Consider the following 18,397-nt stretch of genomic DNA (forward strand, 5'->3'; position numbering starts at 1 on the left):
AAAACGTCAAAAAACCTTTTGATTTGATTTAAATTGTATTCATAATGAAGAAGCAAAACATTGAATGTCAAACAAAATTATTTAATGTGTTGATTTTTTTGAAAGCATTTTATGTGAAATTTCTCAGTGACAGTTCAGACACTGGTTTTGATCTGGGGGGATTTAAACCTGTGTAGTTTCTGCTATGCTCGTATGTAGATCCGTGTGCACACCACGTCGTCTGCTCCAAAGGTCTGAAACGAGAAAGGGAAAGAAAACTGATCATGACTTCATCAGCAGCAGCATGTCCTCCACTCACATGAAGTATTGTGAGTTTCTTCCATATTAATCCTCATCTTCATCTTAATTTGACGCAGCTGCCCGAAGAAGAAAACGGACGCGACTCAAACTGGTATGAAATGGGGGAGAGGCATCTGAAGCCTCCGGGTTAAAGGTCCAGATGTGTATTTATGGGAGTTATTCCCGGGGGCGTAAACATCAGTGCCACACATCATCATTAACTCAGCCCGTGCACCGTGGTGGGACAAGGGAGGAGGGCGATTCCCATCTGGCACACGGCGCGATGCCAATGGAGACATTAACTTGAAGCAATGTTGTTCATCAGCATTTTGTATAATGCTGTGATCAATGAGACCATCAGAGCCACACAAATCCATCTAACTATCTTGATGAAGCCAATCCAGGACTGCGTTAATCTCTTAAAAAGAAAGAGAATCCATACTTTGATTAAAAATGGAAGTATATGGGACTAGTAGATATTGCTCCCCCATAATCTCTTCATCTGTTGGCCGGCACTGTTATTAAACTTCATGTGCATTTCCTTCCGTTTATACTAAGGAGTTGATCACAAAGAGGGAACTCTTTAGGAAAAGATGAGATCTGCTTGTTTTTATGTGTTAAACTCAAAGATGTTCTAATTAGAATTTCGGGTTCAACGGTCACATGAGCTCACCAAACACATCTTTGGCCAAAGCTCAGTAATTGATATACTAATTATAATTTCACATATGTGTAAAGGGATACAATGACTGCAACTCGACTGGTTGGCAAAGGCTTACAGCCTTAATTGGCAATTGGCCTTCTAGGCCCCCGTCTACCCTGTGATTGGCCGGGACTTTATAATTGTATTTCGTAAACCCTGTTTGGCAGTTGTTTTTCATTAAAATAAAACATTTGCATGAAGCAAGCCAATCCACTTGTTCATGCTCAGAGCATTAAAATGAAGGAAATAAATGCGATTAATTGCGATTAATCGCGAGATAACTATGACATAAATGCGCTTCATCGTGAGTAAATATTTTAATCTTCTATTGTTAAGATGGCTCGCTCCTGCCTCAGAAACACTGGCGCAAAAAAGTTTTTTCAACCCCTGAAGAAAAAATTTTTTTTTGTGCGGTCTGAATAATGTATTGCGGGGCCACTTCGACTGGCACGCGCGAAGCTTAGAGGGAACACTGGCGGGACCTAATGAAGGGTCAATTCTAGTTTCAGTAAGTGGGTCCATTGATACGCAGACTCTATTACAGAGCAGTACTGTGAATCTTCACAGTATTGTGACGTCCTGTCACTCCCACACGGACAGACGGACGCCTACACCCTCAATTAGAAACGGATTTGATTCCAGTTTACAAAGCTTTTCCAGTTGTAAAAACCTAAATTACAGCGTCTCTCCTCCCTCTCGACTGCTTCACACCCGGTGAAAGAGTAGATCTCCATTACAGCCAAACTGTACTTTTTATCCATCTGGTCAATAAATCCCCAAGTGGGCCCAGATGTATACAGAACAAAGAAAAACCTGCTTTGTCTTCTATACTTCTTCTTAAATTGCCTGGAAGCTTCAGGAGGCCGAAGTGTTTCTGATGCACGCAAGGTCACAAAGTTCTCTCACCAAGAGACATGTGGCGGTTCAGAGCTTTATGAATGTGTGTTGCAGTCAACTGAAACAAATAATCCACTTGCTGTCAGCCTTTTGTGCTTGTTTTAAAATGTATTTCTCAATGTGGGTCATGCAGCAGATACCTAAATCGGATCAACATGCAAAACCAAACTCATCTCTTCTGATTTGAAGGAATAATGAAGCGAAGCACAGTGATGTGTTTGGTGTCACAGATGTTTATCCACACCCTCATTTGGCAAAAAAGAAGGAAGTCCAATATAGAGAGTTGTCTCTGGCTTTGGGAGTTCAGGACATTTCTAAGGAACTACGTAACATTTTTTGGGTGGAAAGAAATATATTGATCAGAATGTTCTGACATTTTCACATCTGGCGTCGCCACCCAGTTATGTTCTCCTGAACATCTGTCCAGTTGTGCGTTCTGCTTCTTGTGATGCAGCTGAACGCCCTCCAATATTGGAGGTGGGAAGAAACTTTTAGTGGAGAGGATTGTGTCTGTTTATCTTGATGAAAGGAAAAGTGTGTAGTATTCAAGAAGTACTACACACTATTGGCAGGGATGGAACATAACAAAACCTTTTTTTTTTAGTGTCTAATAACCTGAAAATACCTCATTATTTGTAAATGAGTCATCATTGTCTTTATTCAAGCAAATGGTTAAAAATCTAAAACACAATGTGTGGTACGACAAAGACTAAATACTTTAAGATGCGTATGTAGTGACTTGAGTTCTATATTTTGGCCGTTGCCATTTTTGTGTTTTTGCAACCAGCGAGGTAAAGTGACAATATATGAACTGAGGAGGAGTGCTGTAGAGACATTGTAAACATGTCAATCAGCTTGTAGCCCCGCCCTAAAGCATACCCTGCTTTGTGGTCTGTTTGACTCTAAATAGATATTCAAAAATCTACAACTACATCTGACAGGTGTGTTTTTCTGTTAGCTGAGAGCTGTTTCCAGGCTTTATGCTAAGCTAAGCCAACCGACTGCTAGCTGTGTAGCTTCATATTCATTACCAACGTCTCCTCTTGACTCTAGCCCAAATAAACAAATAAGCGTACTTCACAAACTATTTCTTTTGAAATTGAGGACCGCACCTTTTAGCGATCCCTTATTTCCTTTTAGGCAGAAAGAAGTACAAACAAAGAAAACGGCTCATGAGGTTAAAGGTCGCACCTTCTAAAATTTGAGACCACGTCCCAATTTGCAAAACATCTGTTTGTTGGTCTCCTGAGAGATTCTAGGTGGAACTGGGAGTCTTTGTTGAGACATCTTTCTTCAGGCTGATTCTTACAGAAGAAAACACAGAGAGCATTTTTCTTTCCAGGAAGAGGAACAAAAAGGATGATCCCGAAGAGACACGCGCACCAATAAATGCTTCATACATTTGACTTTTTGAGTCTATGGCTGCATGCTGACCTCTTTGTCACTTATAACACGACTACTCACCAGAACGAGTTCGTCCCCGCTGAGTTCTCGGGTCCAGAAGGTCTTCGGCCCGTTACCGCTCAGTAAAGTCTGTTTGCAGTAAATCTTGTTTTCCGCTTCCCAAGTGGCCAAGCTCTGCAGAAAGAGCAGCACTTTAATGAGGTTTCTTCTGTTAATCGTCACAGTTCAACCTGGTTTACTGAGATAATAGAAAAGATAGATGAGAGATAGATGGGGACAGTTGTTTATGTCTTTGACACCGTCATTCTCCAATGGAGTCTTTTACATTTTTGCCCCAAAAATTACTTTATTTTAATAAAGCTGTCCATTGAGACCGACTGTATATAAGTCACTGTGAGCCGTGATTTGTGGACTGGTGTTTGGCTTTTAGCAACCAGTAATGATGCCCTATACGTCTCTGGTAGCAGTGCATCCCCTGCTTTATGGTCTGTTTGACTCCAAATGACCATAATTTATTAAATGAACATCATGCCGTATTGAAGAAGACTTGAAACTAGAGATTAAGACATAAACTCATGTTTACAATGTTTACTGAGGGAATAAATCAAGAAATAGTCATTTATATAGACTTCTATACAATCAGAGGAGTCGCCCCCAGGTGGTTAGGAGGGACAATACAACTTTAACACAGGAAGCATGGACTTCTATACAACCAGAGGAGTCACCCCCTGGTGATCAGAAGACATAATGCAGCTTTAACGCACGAAGCATAGACTTCTATACTATTTTTGTATTGTGTGAAGGCACTTTGTCACCTTTGTCTGCTAGCAATCAATGTCTAAAAGCTGTTGTATGGTTAGATGCACTTCCAACCGGGTAAAGAAGTTTTATTAAGCTGCTGAACCAAAACATTTTGAAATACGGTTGTGAGGTGTTAGCAGGAAGAACGAAATAACCGAGGAACCTGACTTAACCTGACTTAAGTCTGCAGAAAACATGCTAGTGTCATACCAACTATAAATAAGCTATTTGTGGATTAATCAGAAAGCCATGCAGTATTACATTTGCAGTGGCCCCAGCGCTCTCCAGTAACATGCTCTTCATGTGCTGCTGTCACACTTTACTCTGATTACCTTACACTTTCTGCCATCCACCGTCTCCTCGTTGAACTCCTCTCCGATGAGGAAGTTGATCTCGGTGGTGCGGATTGTGGTCGAAGTCTTGATGTAGAAGTGCTCGCCGTTCTGCCGGATCTCCACGTGGGGCTTGGACGCGGCCGCCAAAGCCACCTTCCTCAGCATGGCGTTCACGCCTGTAAACACGTACAAGGTCACCAGTGAGGCTCCAGGTTGAATATTAAAGGTGCAGTGTGAAGGACTTGGCGCCATCTAGTGGCGAGGTGGCAGTTTGCAACCAAATGAAACTTCTCCCGTGTGTGAAGGTGGCCGATGCAGAAAATGTGAAAATGTAAAAATGTGAGTGTCCGTATCCAGAGCGAGGGTTTGGTTTGTCCTTTCTAGGCTACTGAGGAAAAAAAAGATTGCCGGCTCTGTATCTCAGATTGAAGACAAGATATTCGTTAATTTGCAGGATTACAGCACCAGATGGGGTAGAGTACAAGAGAAATAGCAACAAATAAAAACAAGTAATATAAATAATACACCGTAAATAATGACTGAATATTATATATACAGGCAGAATGAATATACTATTTTGCACAGTGTATTAAACGTCTCAGATAACGAAAACACAACACATCTCTTCAGGTGATTGAACACTAAATAAAAACATCCATACAAGTGACCGTAGTCCTTTAATCAGAGGATCGGTGGTTCGATCCCCAGCTCCGCTAGCCCACGTCGATGTGTTCTTGAGCAAGACACTTAACCCTATAATTGCTCCCATAGCTACGACTAAAGTGTATGAAAGTGAGATAGTCCTGATGTGGCACCATGCATGGCAGCTCCTCTCATCGCTGTGTGAATGATTTTTATGTAAAGTGTCTTTGAGTATTCAGAAATATAGACATAAATGATCAAAACTGTCCCCTCATTAGATTGCCCTAAAGGCTACACACTGTTACTTTAAGGAGGGCTGACTAGTCGCTAAAGTATGATGACCTAATGCACATGAATTCCTTTGTTCCCACCTATTGTCCCTAACTATAAAACCTACTTTCTCCTTATTTTATCATCTTGACATGGAGTAGTCGCCTCGCGGTTTATGTGGCGCCAAAAAAAAGGGGCGCAAGAAAAAACCAAAAGTTCCTGTTTCAAATTGATAATGAACCAGATGAATTCATTTCTTGCATTTATCTTCTTCAGACGAAGAAGACAAATCCCTTTGCAGGTGTCAGGAGAGGATTTTAGTTTTGTATTTTTAATATAAAGGGAAAAGGATCCTCCACCGGCTGCAACGATTATCAGCAGACGGTGACAAGGTGACGAGGGGGAGGAATGCTGCTTTGTTTAGCTCTCCTGTAGATCATGATGGATCCAGTCCTCCAAAGGAGGGGGAAAGCTATTAACCCTTTCAGTCTCTCACACGCGCAGTTTAAAGTGCCGACAATCAGAAGAGACAACGCTTCGTCGCTTAAATAAAACACAGCAACAACAAACTACATTTGTAGTCTCGTCCCGTAATCAAAATCCAGTCGTATTTCACTTTTTACTTGTGCAAAACGAAGATTGTTTTCTCTTTCTTTTTAAAAAGCTATGGTCATTCATAGTAACATCCGATGCAAAACATAGTTTAAAAGGTCCCCTTTAATTATTATTGTATTTTGGTTATATTAGTCAGACGACAGTCTAAGACGTCTAAAATATCTATGTAGTCTCCAATTTTGACATCAACTGCCTAGACATTTATTTTTTTCCCTTTTTAAAACATATTTTTGCACATCAACTATTTACTTCAAACCATTTAATTGTGCTGCTTTTCAAGAAACACCTTGATCGCAGTCTAATGTCTGTATTCCAGGTTTGGTTTCTTAACAGTGCAAAGACCTCATGATTTTATGTCCAGTGCCTGGATAATTCAATTAAACTCTCACCGTTCAATTAGAAGAAAAAAAAAGAGTAAATTGTCCTCACCCAGCACTTTGAGCAAGTCTTCAAAATTCTCGCTGCTTTTCATTTTCCAGGTGCCGGCAAAACTGAACATTTTTCTGATGAGATTTTGAATGTGTGTGAAGTCTTATTTTGTCTCCTGTCGTCCGTCTCCTCCACTCCCTTTTCTTCAGCCTCTTTCTCTCCCTTCATGCCTCCCTTCATTCCTCCCTCTCACTCTCTCTCCTCCCCGTGTGCAATGATCCCACACAGCCGACAAATCCCCCTCTCTCACTCATTAATCACGCGCACGCACGCGTACACACGCACACACACACACACACACACACACACACACACACACACACACACACACACACGCGCGCGCGCGCACACACTTTCTGTCAGTGGTTTATTCTCATTAGTGTTGTAATGACCTCGCTGAATTATGGTTCAGTTGAATGGTTTTATGTCTCATCTCATCATCTGATTGAGGTTCAGTGAAACTTAATGGTGCATTTACTCAAGTATAATATTAATTATTCTAAGTATTGTTTTCACAGCAGATGTTCCATTTGCACCCACAGCTGCATCGATAATCTACTTTTCCTTTTTCTTTATTTTTTCTCTCTCCTCCACTAGATTCTTCCAGTAGTAACCAACCATGCAGACAATGTTGGTTTCATTCGGCCGGCTTTTGAGAAATCATCTTGAACTTTTTTTTTTTTTACAGAAACAGTGTTGGAGAGAATTTCAGAAGACCTCGTTTTCATAGTTGTTATTTCTTAGGTAGAAACTATTCTTAGTGTTCATGAGGTCATTTGTGATTGGTTTGAGCACAATAAACTAAATTCCATTCACCCTGATGGGGCTCTGGGGTAAATATAAATGATCTGCATTGATTCCACTGGAGATTTAGTTTGATCAGCAAATAAACAGACGTTATAAGAACAAGCTGATGCTTAAACGATACGTTTCCATCTTTTTAAGTACATCTTAAAACAATACATGTATGTGTTCATGTGCATTGAAACAGTTGTTTAGTTACTTAAACGTTACCCATGTACTCCACTGCTTGTTAGTACTTTATAACGGAAGTCAGCCCGATGCAACGGAATACATGACAAATGGCTGCTGCTTTGACCGCCCTGCGACATTGATCTGAGCAGAGGAAGTCCGTCCTACTCTAGTTTTGGCATGTGCAAATTGTTTTACTGACAATGACTTGGGGGGGGGGGGGGGGGGGGGGGGGGAAAGTGGGAACCTTTAAACTTTAAAGATGAACCATTTGTGTAAATACATAAAGAATCAATCCAACAAAATAATATTACGGCTGCTTTTTCTAAAATACTTTGTTCTTTTGCTTCTTTTCAAATCTAAAAAAATCTCAAAGATTGGTGGTGAAAAAGGTTGAGAACCACTCCTAATGCGCACACCAAGAGGCCCTTCGGCTCAATCCCAATCTCCACCCTATGCTCAAGCCCTGAACCCTCAGGGACTCACTGGCGTCAGCTGCTAAATGGTTGAGTGTGAGTCTGTAAGGACTTGAACTGGTGTGAATGGGACGGGGCTATGCTGCAACATCACGTGACTACATTAAAAATATTGTGTACAATTATGTATTTATTTTATTTTTATTCACTGGTTCGAACGTCTTCCTCATAAGATGAGAAGTCATTCTATATTAATTCTATAGTCATTCTTATTATGTTTGCATTCCTCTAATGCATGTGTTTTTATGTTCCATAATGTTGTAAAGGTATTTCATGGGGCTAAATGCCCACGTGCCTCTTTGTTTACCTTTTTTTTTTATGTCTCCATTCTTCCATTGGGAACTGCCTGTTTAACCTCGCGTTGCAATGCATTGTGGGTAATTCCCTCGGGCTAAGTCAGCATCCAATGTTGACTTACGGAAAGGGCTCATAAAGGGCTCAAAATGTCCGCCACTGAGCCCTCAGGCACTCCACGATGTGACACTGGGACACCCCTAAACCCTCAAGGACTTCACGGGAGCGCGCCTCAAAGTCCGTGAGTCCGTAAGGGTGGAGATTGGAATTGGGCCTTCCTCTCACACCTGCACAGTCAGCTGTTTCCTCTCCGACGGCCTCTCATCTATCTCTTTGACAAAGAGCCTTCCAGATGCTGCGTGATAATTAATGTACAGAGCAGAGCTGCGAGCGATCTGTCATCTCACCACCGAGTCACAAGTTCACCACGCCTCCTCATTTGTTGGATCTTTTATTTATTTAAGAGAAAGTATCAATTTATGGGTTTGTAGAATGTGTAACAAGCTTTGAGAGAAGCCCTCTGCTTTTAACATTTGTCAATACTTATGTCTTTGAGAGGTTTAATCTGATTTTAAATCCCACTGAGATTTAAAACCGTTCACTAAAAACTTTTATTCTGAAACATGTATCTGTAAATTTCAACTTTGGAACGGTTCTCTGTAAAACATTTTACCTTTTAATTCTGTCCACTGTAAAACATTCACCCTTTCTCCGATTAAAAAAAAATAGAATACATTTCCAATTTCACATGTATCTCATTTTTTAAACTTAATACAATTTTATTTTCACCTTTTGCTCAAAAGCTTAGTTACAAAAGCAACAAACTGAATGAGCCACAAAACTAAACACTATCCATCTGAAACAAATGAAGAAAAACCTTAAAACAATGTGAAGTTGGGAAACTTCTGTGGTCGTGATCCCCCAAAACATGAAGAAAATAAATTAGGTATGATGCATTCCTCGAAAAGATAATATTTACACAATTGACAAGAATTACACAAATCACATGTTGTGCTGTAAAGTATTTAACTGTGACATTATTGCACTCAAACGTTTACTGTCACAAGAGGGAAACGGCGTTAGCTCTGCTTCTAAATTCAATTATTCACCTGGTTAATCGCTGAAATATTTTCCACAGCACACAAGTATGTCACAGAAATCCAGATATAATATTGTTTTGTACGTGGACACTATTTTGCATAGTCATTTATTTTGACCCTTTTGCGAAGCCCCGCTCCCCTGCTGCTACTCCATCAGAGCAACGTTATTATGGAGCCCACAATGTCCCTAACTGCACTTCCTGAATACATATAATCAATAACTTTTTGGGGAAAACAAAAAAAAGGCAGAGAGAAGAATCTACAACTGTGTGTTTTTGAAGGAAATATCTGATTTATCAGAGAAAACTGGTTAAAAAGATAAAAAGAAGACAACATCACCTGGATATCCAGACTATGATGTTAAAGAACAACACTGTTGATCTTTATTCACTTTTACAATCATTAAAAAAGCAGCATGTATCAATCAGTAGCTCGCATAGTATAGACGCGCTAACGCTAGTTAATGATGAGCGAACGTACTCTAATTTTAACTCTGCAGTTGTTGTTTTTTAAACGAGAAACGTAACGTTTTATATAACTAATCTCTCTGGGTAGGAAGTATCTCTGTTACTCAACGTTTAACCATCAGACCCTGGTCAGTGCTAAGCCATGATTAGCCAATCCTTGATTGATGGGCGGGACTTAGCAAAGGGTCAATAAAATATACACAGAGATGATATACATGATAAACATTGTCTACTTTTTCTCCTCACACACATCCAACAAAGCAAAGCGCCGATTGCTCGTCTTGATCACACTATGAAGGCAGAGATTTCAAGAAAAAAGGCCAAAAGGAAAAGATGTAGACACAGAAGCCAGTTAAGCGAATGTGAGGAAACAATCACGAAAAGATGACCAATATTTCTTTACTGCTGACGTGAACACGCCATACAACCATCCTGCTCGGCTTTGTTCCAACACAATCACAGCAACCATCAAGTCCAGCTGCAGCTACAGCAAACATGCTTAAATGGGATTGTACAACGATTCTAGGGATTGTTAAACGAATCGTTCCAGAATTAAAACATCTTATTCACTACTTTCGATTGCATTAAAAAACATTGATCCTGGTGAGCGGCAGTATAAATGGTGAATCTGGGTCTGCGGCTAATATGTTCAGTGTCTAATGTAATTAATGTTTCAGTGGCCTGATTCCATTTTGTACCCGTAGGGTGTTACTTTAAATAAACTTCCCACATCCAGTGTTTTCACAGGAAGTCTAACTTCAGGGCTAAAACGTGGTCCACGTGTGGCCTGTGCAGGTCTACCAGTGTCTTGAGTCGACCAGTTCTGGGCGCAAACTCAGCTTCTTAAGCGTCTCGTAGCCGACCACCATGACAATGGCCGTGGGTGTGGAGGAGATGATGCGTGCAGACAGTCCTTTGGTCAACCCCCAGCAGCCCTCCTCTTTGATCAGCTGCCTGAATGTCTCCATGACTGAAGACCTGCCTTCAACCTGGACGATAAAACACAAACACCAAGTACGTGAAACTGCATCACAACTTGGCATTGGGCCTCACAACGTTTAGTCACCAACTTGACCAAATCATCAATATGCAAAAGTACAAACCACAATATGTTTATGTTAAACCTTCAGGGTAAAGCCTCACTTTTGTACATTAAATCCATCAATTATTACTCCACTCAATATCTATTCATTTTAGCTGTTGACTCTTCTTTACAGCATAAGTCAGCATGTTTCATTCATCATTTTGCAGAACCCATTATGTTTGCTTTCTTTCCCTGGACAGGAAACGTTTCCGTGAAACTTCAAGATAGCCAAACTACAGAACAGTGACACAGTCTCTTATTATACACACTTACAAAGAAAGCGGACTAATTATTAACATTTGTGGCTTCAGCTATTGAGAAACATCTGACCAAACACAGACCTTGTGCTTTAAGGTACTTTTCTATAAGATTTACGATGCTCTTGGAGCCAGAAACTACAATCCTCTGAGCACCCAGCGGCCCCGAACTCTGCTGATCGTGCAGTGAATACCTGCACTCTGGCTCGGACCACATCCATTGGGTTGGTGACAGTTGAGGCAGTAGCAGCCGCTAGAGGTCCAGCCACAGCTTGTAGAAGGAGATGAGGGCAGTCACTGGGAGCCAGTTTAGAGAGTTGCTCTGTCAAACATTAGAGATACTTGATTAACCACAAAACAAGGATTCATTCTCCATGCAGATGTAGAAATGCACTGGGAACACTTAAAACATGGCAAAATACAAGCATTGAGGTCTTTAACAGTGCAAATAGTGCAGTGCTTTGTGCTGTTAAAGTTTAGAAAACATGTGTTTTAGCCATTTACCTGCATAAAAATGATAGAAAGGCCACCAGACAGCACTGTTTGGGATGTAAGTGAGTAGAGAAGCAACATATCCCCTGTAGAAGCCCCGGAAACCATCGGCAGCAAAAATCTGAGCCATAATGTTCCTAGTTTGGCTGAAGAATTTCTTGGACTTTCCCGCCTCTGCGTCAGAAATGAGTCGAAAGCGTGTGAGATGCTCCCCTCCCTTGACGCCCTGCATCATGAGCTGCTGAGAGACGACGTCGATAGGAACGGTGATGGTCTGGGCTACCAGGGAAGCCGAGCCGCCCGCCACCAGTGACTTGACTGTATTGTTGTCGGAGTACTGGGAGGCGTACTTCCTCACCAGCTCATAGGTGGTGATGTAAGCCTGGCCTGAGATGAGGGTTAAAGTGTTGACCATGAAGCCGCGATAAAGACCCCGGACGCCCTCCTCCCGCAGGATCTTGAAGAAGGCATCGAACGTGCCGCCGTAGAGGGATTTGCCCCTCTGCACCTGCAGCCGGGTGCGGATGAGCGTGGCCGGGTAGACGGTGGCCCGAATGGACATCGTCATGAACACCCCGAATGAGTAGAACTTCCTTTTGTCAAGGTCCTCCCACTCGATGATCTGAATGTTCCTTTTCTGCTGCATCCTGTCTGCCGTTGGTGCCCCCTCATCAGACTGATTCCTGCATAAAACAACAGTATGATTAGAAAACTGAAAGAGTGGAAGTACATTGTTGACATGGAGATTGTAGTTTGATGTCTCACTGTAAACTGAGCAAAACATTCCTACACTAAAGATAACTGTTTTTAAACACACAATCCCTTCCAGCGATTAATGTCTGGGCGGATTCAACAAATTGGCTAGTTGCATATAAACAGGTGAATTCATTGTATTAATTGCCTATGTGAAAGGATATTTAAATGATAATTACTAGCATCAGAAAGGTATTGAGAACTTAGACAGATGACAAATGTATTTCCTTTCACTGTATACCTCCACCACCTCCAGGGCCTGGCATTGTCCTTGAGCAACATTGTCTTCCTTGAGCAACAATATTGATCTCAGGTTAACTTTGTTTGAGAGTTTAAAGGTCACGTGGCAAGAAATGCAAACTCAATCTTAACTGCAAATGATTCTAATGATCCGGCCCTCTTCGAGTCACGTGCTGTTACATATGCTGCCGTTACAGATGTGTCCCAGTGGCCAAACATCTGAGACGCGACAACCCGGACAGAGGACACCGTGTTCCCGAGCAACGAGACGCCACGTAAAACCAAAGCAAAGTAATTCAAAACAATTACCAACACCGGGTGTTTTCATAATAATAAATACAAAAATAAAAACATGCCTGTTGTCAATAGGACATCCTCGTGTGGTTAAAGCTTGTAATAGCTAACGCTGAGCTAGCCCTGAAGTTATAAAGCGTTAGCAAGCACTTACCTCTTCGGACAGGTCTTTATTACAAGGTCACGTGCAGATGTTTGTCAGACTTTGAACAGCATGTCAATTGGGCGATTAAAATATAAATGTACGTACGTATATATATGTATAATTCTGAGTATCGTCCTTCAGTTGTTTGTATACATGATATAACGACGTTCTAGCTAGCTACAGTCTCGCTAGTCTGCTTATTTCCTGTTTCCATTCAAACGACACGTGGCTGAATCAACCAATTACACAACATGTTATTTTTCTTCTTTTAAAAATCCAGCCACGCTGAGTGCTTCGCAGCGCGTTGCTGGCACCCACTGGTCAGAGCTAAATTGCCCTTCAACCTCTACTTCCGCATGAATTCCACCAATCCAACCAATGAGAGCGACTGGGGCGTCAGCCAATCAGAGGCAGAGAAGGGCGGGGCTTACCGGTGAGTGTGTGTGCGAGGAACATCAAACTGAAAGTAGCTTACCCCGCCGGCCTTTTGAAAGCTACGATAACTTATACCCATTTCACGCAAGGTAAAGTATTAGTATGTTATAATTCACTTAAGTATTGTGTTATTCCACCACAAATATCGGAGTGTAAGAACAGTTTGACTGCGTCCGGTTCGAGGACTGCCTCTACTGTGAGCTAGCTAGGTGGCTAGCAGACTGAGATACTGCAGATTCATTCTGGTCTGCAGCTGCTAGCTTAGTTTAGCTTAGCTAAGAATCTGTGGATCTTAAACGATACTGTTGTGAGATAAGCGTTTCGTGCAAACACATTATCAGATACTTTCTTAACTTTTTATATTCTTCATATTGTACGGAAGGAATGTAATAATGGAATGTAATAATTTATGTTTACAGTTGAAGCAGAAATGTTTCTTCTCACTGTCTTTGCTGGTTGCTCCATGGATCTATAACTTTTGGTTTTATTTTTACAGTGTGACAGTTTGAGCGAGGGGAAAGATGGTGAGTAGTTTTTGTAATCATGTAACGTATGATCATAATATGTTCCTGCTTGATTTGTCTCAGCTCATATTTGGGTTGTTTTTCTTTGTTCTCAAGTCTCGTAGATATGATTCCCGAACGACCATATTTTCACCGGAAGGCAAGTCACTTTTTTTTTTTTTACATTATTAGTGCACCAATTCATTACACTGCAAATTCTATATCTAGTGTTTTGTTTATGTTGTGTAATTTCCCTTAGATACGTGGTCTCTGGTGACATCAAACTTGATCTCTTTAACTTTCACACACTTTGCCTAATTTGAGCTAAACGTTTTTGTTGACTTTTAGTATACAGCTTGACTTTTTGATCTGATCTCGTGACTCCTCAGTGAGTTACAGTCGAGAAAACTATGACATGCGTCTGAAAGGTCTAAAGAAACAACAACAATGGACCTTTTACAAGTATTTGTTTCCAGCTACTTAGCTTCTTCCGTTGACCAGTGTGTTTTACATAAACACGTTAGTTCCAGCCAAGTCAATACAACGTTTGTGACTACGTTCCGCAGGACGCCTTTACCAGGTGGAGTACGCAATGGAGGCCATCGGTCACGCCGGGACATGTCTGGGGATTCTAGCAAATGACGGCGTGCTGTTGGCAGCGGAGAGACGCAACATCCACAAACTGCTTGACGAGGTTTTCTTCTCAGAGAAGATCTACAAGCTCAACGAGTGAGTGAATCGAGCTGCAGAGGGACTCTTCTACGGGGCAGAACCCTGTAGGCATCTTTTTTATTAAGGTTAACGCTGATCTCTTGTGTGGTTTTCTCTTCACAGTGACTTGGCCTGCAGCGTTGCTGGGATCACATCAGATGCTAATGTGCTGACAAATGAGCTGAGGCTAATTGCACAGAGGTGAGTTTCAGATTGAAGGGATGTTCCAAAAAGTTTTAGGTTTTTTGATGTTAAGCATATTTCATAAATCTTTAATATGAAAATATAACATTTAATTCATAAACAGATCGTGAAAACAATTGTATATATTTTATTTATCAAATATTTCTTTTTTGTTTGTACCAGAAAATGTTAAATATACAAGCTTGTAAGTACAGATTGTAGATTTGTTGATGCGTCTCCGGACTGAAATAGTGTCCTAGCTACTAATTCATGCTTCGGTTTCAACCCATTTGTCCTATCTACCATCACCAACCCGTTTCTTCTTCAGGTATTTGTTGCAGTACCAGGAGCCAATACCCTGCGAACAGCTGGTGACGGCCCTGTGTGACATCAAACAAGCATACACACAGTTCGGAGGCAAGTTGCATATTGTTTCTGCCTCTAGTTTGTTGCTTGTTTTCCTCTGGGTGAATTACACATTGCCCCTTGAGAGATGTTTGCCAAAATATTATTATTTATTTATTTAATATTAGTGAACAAGATCAAATAATGCTCATCTTTGCCTTGAAACACAGGTCCATTTTGACTTTCTGTAACCGCTATGTGGTTTGTCTTGACAGGTAAGAGGCCGTTCGGTGTTTCTCTGCTCTACATGGGCTGGGACAAACACTACGGCTTCCAGTTGTACCAGAGTGACCCAAGTGGCAACTACGGAGGCTGGAAGGCAACCTGCATTGGCAACAACAGCGCCGTAAGTTTGAAATCGTTTGATTTTATTTGAATTAAACCTTTATTTTACCTGAATGTCCCATGGAAATTTTATATTGCTTTTTCAATGGGTCAACATAAAAGCACCAATCACAGACTTAGAACAAAAACAGCAGAAGAGATTTCACATGAAAGAAACAAGCAACGGACTCAAACTATTAAGCAGAGAGGTGTGAAGCAGTGGTGCGCGTGCATCCAGTATTCAGTTCGTCCTTAATCCTGTTTTTAAATAAGAAAGAATAACCAACTGTCTGTTACAAACTGCGTACTGTGTGCTACTTCACATTGCTCTCGAGATGGTATGTATATAGATGAACAAAAACAGATTTAAATAGGTGACGTATATAATGTCACCTATTTAAATCTGTTTTTAACCTGTGCTAGTTATGTTTGTTTTTGTTTTGTTCTGTCTGGGTTATGTTATTGCTTTTATGGTTTCTGTTTTTAACCATGTAAAGTGCCTTACAAATACAATTTCTTCTTCTGCTTCTTCTTCGTCTTCCTCGACCTCCTCCTCCTCCATAATATATGCTAATCGTGTGTTTAACTTCTTGGCCTCAGGCTGCCGTGTCCATGTTGAAGCAGGACTTCAAAGAGGGAGAGATGAGTCTGTCTTCGGCTCTGGCTTTGGCCGTCAAAGTCCTCAACAAGACGATGGATGTCAGCAAGCTCTCGGCAGAGAAAGGTAAGATTCAAAATCCCTAAATTTTTCGATCTATTTAACTCAATTCTATGTTTATATAATATTCCTGATTCAAAGGAGCAAAAAACAACATCCAGAACATTAATATTGCAGTAAACAACTATTTGCTAAGTAAAGAAATAGTTGAGTAATGTCTAACGTAGAACTGCTCGCTCAGGCGCCGCCATGTTGAGAGCTGTTGAGAAGCAATCGAAAACTAAAGTTAGAAAAGCAATATTAGGGTAAGCCCGAAAGACAAATTTATTGATAGTTGATGTTTGTTATATTCTCGATTTAATGTTACAATTTGCCTAAAATTAATATTAAAACGTTTCTGTTTTATTCTTTCAATATTTTATTCAGTCACCTGTTCTCCAAACAAGATAATACACCTTTATTTGAGAATAATACTACACCTCAAATTCAAAGGAATTTGAACTCATGGTACTTCCATGTAGATGTACCCTGTAATCAGCCACCAGGTCGTGTTCACTGCTTCACTGTAACTGCTTGATGTTAAAATAACACAACACTGCTTTTTATCGTTTCAGTGGAAATTGCCACTCTGACACGGGAAGACGGGAAAACCAAAATCAAAGTGCTGAAACAGAAAGAAGTCGAGGAATTGATCAAACGGCATGAGGCTGAGGAAGCTAAGGTGGAGAAGGAGAAGAAGGAGAAGGAGCAGAAGGAGAAGGACAAATGAGCAGAATCTGACTGATTTGCTCCTCCTCCCGTCACCACATCCTGTGTTGTTTTGTCTTTTACATTAAAAGTTTGTAAACTGATGGACGTGTCTGACTCCTTATACACATATTTTTATTGAAAAGTTTTCAATACACACTTATATTTATATATATTGCGCCGCAAGGTTTCAGAGACCCTCTGACTCGTGTGTGCATTAGACTCCTTGGTTGGTGTTTCAAGACGGGTCAGGTGGGTTGCCGACATCGTCACAGACACCTGATGCCCTTTACATGGGCCGATCCCCGCCCTGGCGTCGCGACGCAACACTGAGGACGGTGCGCTCCGGTCGACAGTGCCGGGAGCAGGGGGCTGCGTCACAGCGAGCACTTAATCCACAGCCCCGGAAAGTGCCGAGGTCCGGGCACGGGCGCTCTGAAGCACTGTTGCTCGTTTATGATTAAATATTACTGTAAATATATATATATGTTTTAAAACAGTAACATAATCAGCATTTCACTCACCAGATACACTCAAACCTGGGTGGGAAAGGGGTCATCAGTAAGTCCTGAGATTCTACCTTCTAGGTGAGACGCTAGCTTTACTTACCAATCACAGCACATGTTAATGGTCATGCGACCAATCACACGTCCAGGGTCTCGAGAAGGCTGTTTCATGTATTTTAACAAGGCTAATCTTACATATATAAAGAGAAGCGAAATGTGATTGGATAAAAAAAGTTGTTAAACGGGTCCTAAAAAGCAGAGGAACAGATGAAGGCAGCTGTGCAATGAGAAAATAAGCTAATAGGGAAATAATTATAATACATGTAGTGTATTTGTAGAAAAAAAAATTACATTATTTTACAAAAAACTAACTTTTAGTGATAAATATTTGTTTTTATTTTTATTTTTTTAAAATTTTTAATTATAAAATAGCCATAACTTTGTGATTCTGTTTCGGCCTTCAGAGAAGGCCTTGACGACCCGCAACTGTATTTTACACAAAGTAGTACAAAAATAAAATAACACCTAATCTCCTTAATAGAAATGGTAAGGACAAAACAATTAAACCACAATAAACTTCAGTGCCCAAAATGATGTTGTATACAAGTTAATATTATATATAAGGGAGATAAAATAAGATAATCCTTTATTAGTCCCTCTGTGGGGAAATTACAGGATTACAGTAGCACTGCTCACAAGTAATAAGTAATACGATAAAACAAACAAGTAATATAAATAAACAATAGAATGGTAATAACAGATTTTTTTTAGCAGTAACAAAGAAGAATATTAAATTTACAGATGGAATGAAATATAGAGATGGAATATTGAATATTGCATGGAAAGTGCATATATATAAATATATATATATATATATATATATATATATATATATATATATATATATATTACATTTATTATTATTTATTATTTATTATTTTTGTATGTCTTTGAGTTCAGTAAGACAGTATGTTTA

The 18,397-nt window shown here is 40.5% G+C and overlaps 3 protein-coding genes across 4 annotated transcripts; 1 reads left to right on the forward strand and 2 right to left on the reverse strand.

Moving 5' to 3' along the window:
* Positions 1–40: 40 nt before the first annotated feature.
* On the reverse strand, positions 41–6,607 carry LOC137783616 (cellular retinoic acid-binding protein 1). The gene is made up of 4 exons (XM_068573755.1): positions 6,376–6,607; positions 4,417–4,595; positions 3,344–3,457; positions 41–233 (listed from the first exon to the last, which is right to left on the reverse strand). Exons 1-4 carry the CDS (start codon positions 6,443–6,445, stop codon positions 183–185), a joined length of 414 nt encoding a protein of 137 aa, XP_068429856.1. The 5' UTR covers positions 6,446–6,607; the 3' UTR covers positions 41–182.
* Positions 6,608–10,063: 3,456 nt separating this feature from the next.
* Positions 10,064–13,273, reverse strand: slc25a44b (solute carrier family 25 member 44b). The gene is made up of 4 exons (XM_068577610.1): positions 12,959–13,273; positions 11,530–12,200; positions 11,220–11,347; positions 10,064–10,673 (listed from the first exon to the last, which is right to left on the reverse strand). The coding sequence occupies exons 2-4, from the start codon at positions 12,161–12,163 to the stop codon at positions 10,482–10,484; spliced, it is 954 nt and encodes a 317-aa protein (XP_068433711.1). The 5' UTR covers positions 12,164–12,200; positions 12,959–13,273; the 3' UTR covers positions 10,064–10,481.
* On the forward strand, positions 12,680–17,019 carry LOC137786022 (proteasome subunit alpha type-4). 2 transcript variants are annotated; one of them, XM_068577623.1, is made up of 10 exons: positions 12,680–12,801; positions 13,230–13,473; positions 13,881–13,908; positions 14,005–14,047; positions 14,454–14,616; positions 14,722–14,799; positions 15,110–15,198; positions 15,402–15,532; positions 16,111–16,234; positions 16,783–17,019. In XM_068577623.1, the coding sequence occupies exons 3-10, from the start codon at positions 13,906–13,908 to the stop codon at positions 16,935–16,937; spliced, it is 786 nt and encodes a 261-aa protein (XP_068433724.1). In that variant the 5' UTR covers positions 12,680–12,801; positions 13,230–13,473; positions 13,881–13,905; the 3' UTR covers positions 16,938–17,019. The 2 variants fall into 2 exon arrangements, with proteins under 2 accessions (XP_068433724.1, XP_068433733.1); XM_068577632.1 differs by having other exon boundaries at positions 13,230–13,382.
* Positions 17,020–18,397: the final 1,378 nt, after the last annotated feature.

Source organism: Clinocottus analis, unplaced genomic scaffold, assembly GCF_023055335.1.
Source record: "Clinocottus analis isolate CAN_PGR_092001 unplaced genomic scaffold, fCliAna1.0.p SCAF_1, whole genome shotgun sequence".
NCBI classification, from domain to species: domain Eukaryota; kingdom Metazoa; phylum Chordata; class Actinopteri; order Perciformes; family Cottidae; genus Clinocottus; species Clinocottus analis.

Coding starts and splice junctions, on each gene's coding strand:
- LOC137783616 (XM_068573755.1), bottom strand. CDS start 6,445: ATGTTCAGTTTTGCCGGCACCTGGAAAATGAAAAGCAGCGAGAATTTT. Junction 4,596..6,375: donor AGACTTGCTCAAAGTGCTGG/GTGAGGACAATT, acceptor ACGTGTTTACAG/GCGTGAACGCCATGCTGAGG. Junction 234..3,343: donor GCGGGGACGAACTCGTTCTG/GTGAGTAGTCGT, acceptor TTCTCGTTTCAG/ACCTTTGGAGCAGACGACGT.
- slc25a44b (XM_068577610.1), bottom strand. CDS start 12,163: ATGCAGCAGAAAAGGAACATTCAGATCATCGAGTGGGAGGACCTTGAC. Junction 11,348..11,529: donor TTTCTATCATTTTTATGCAG/GTAAATGGCTAA, acceptor AATGTTTGACAG/AGCAACTCTCTAAACTGGCT. Junction 10,674..11,219: donor TGGTCCGAGCCAGAGTGCAG/GTATTCACTGCA, acceptor TTTATCGTCCAG/GTTGAAGGCAGGTCTTCAGT.
- LOC137786022 (XM_068577623.1), top strand. Junction 15,199..15,401: donor AGCATACACACAGTTCGGAG/GCAAGTTGCATA, acceptor TTGTCTTGACAG/GTAAGAGGCCGTTCGGTGTT. Junction 16,235..16,782: donor CAAGCTCTCGGCAGAGAAAG/GTAAGATTCAAA, acceptor TTATCGTTTCAG/TGGAAATTGCCACTCTGACA.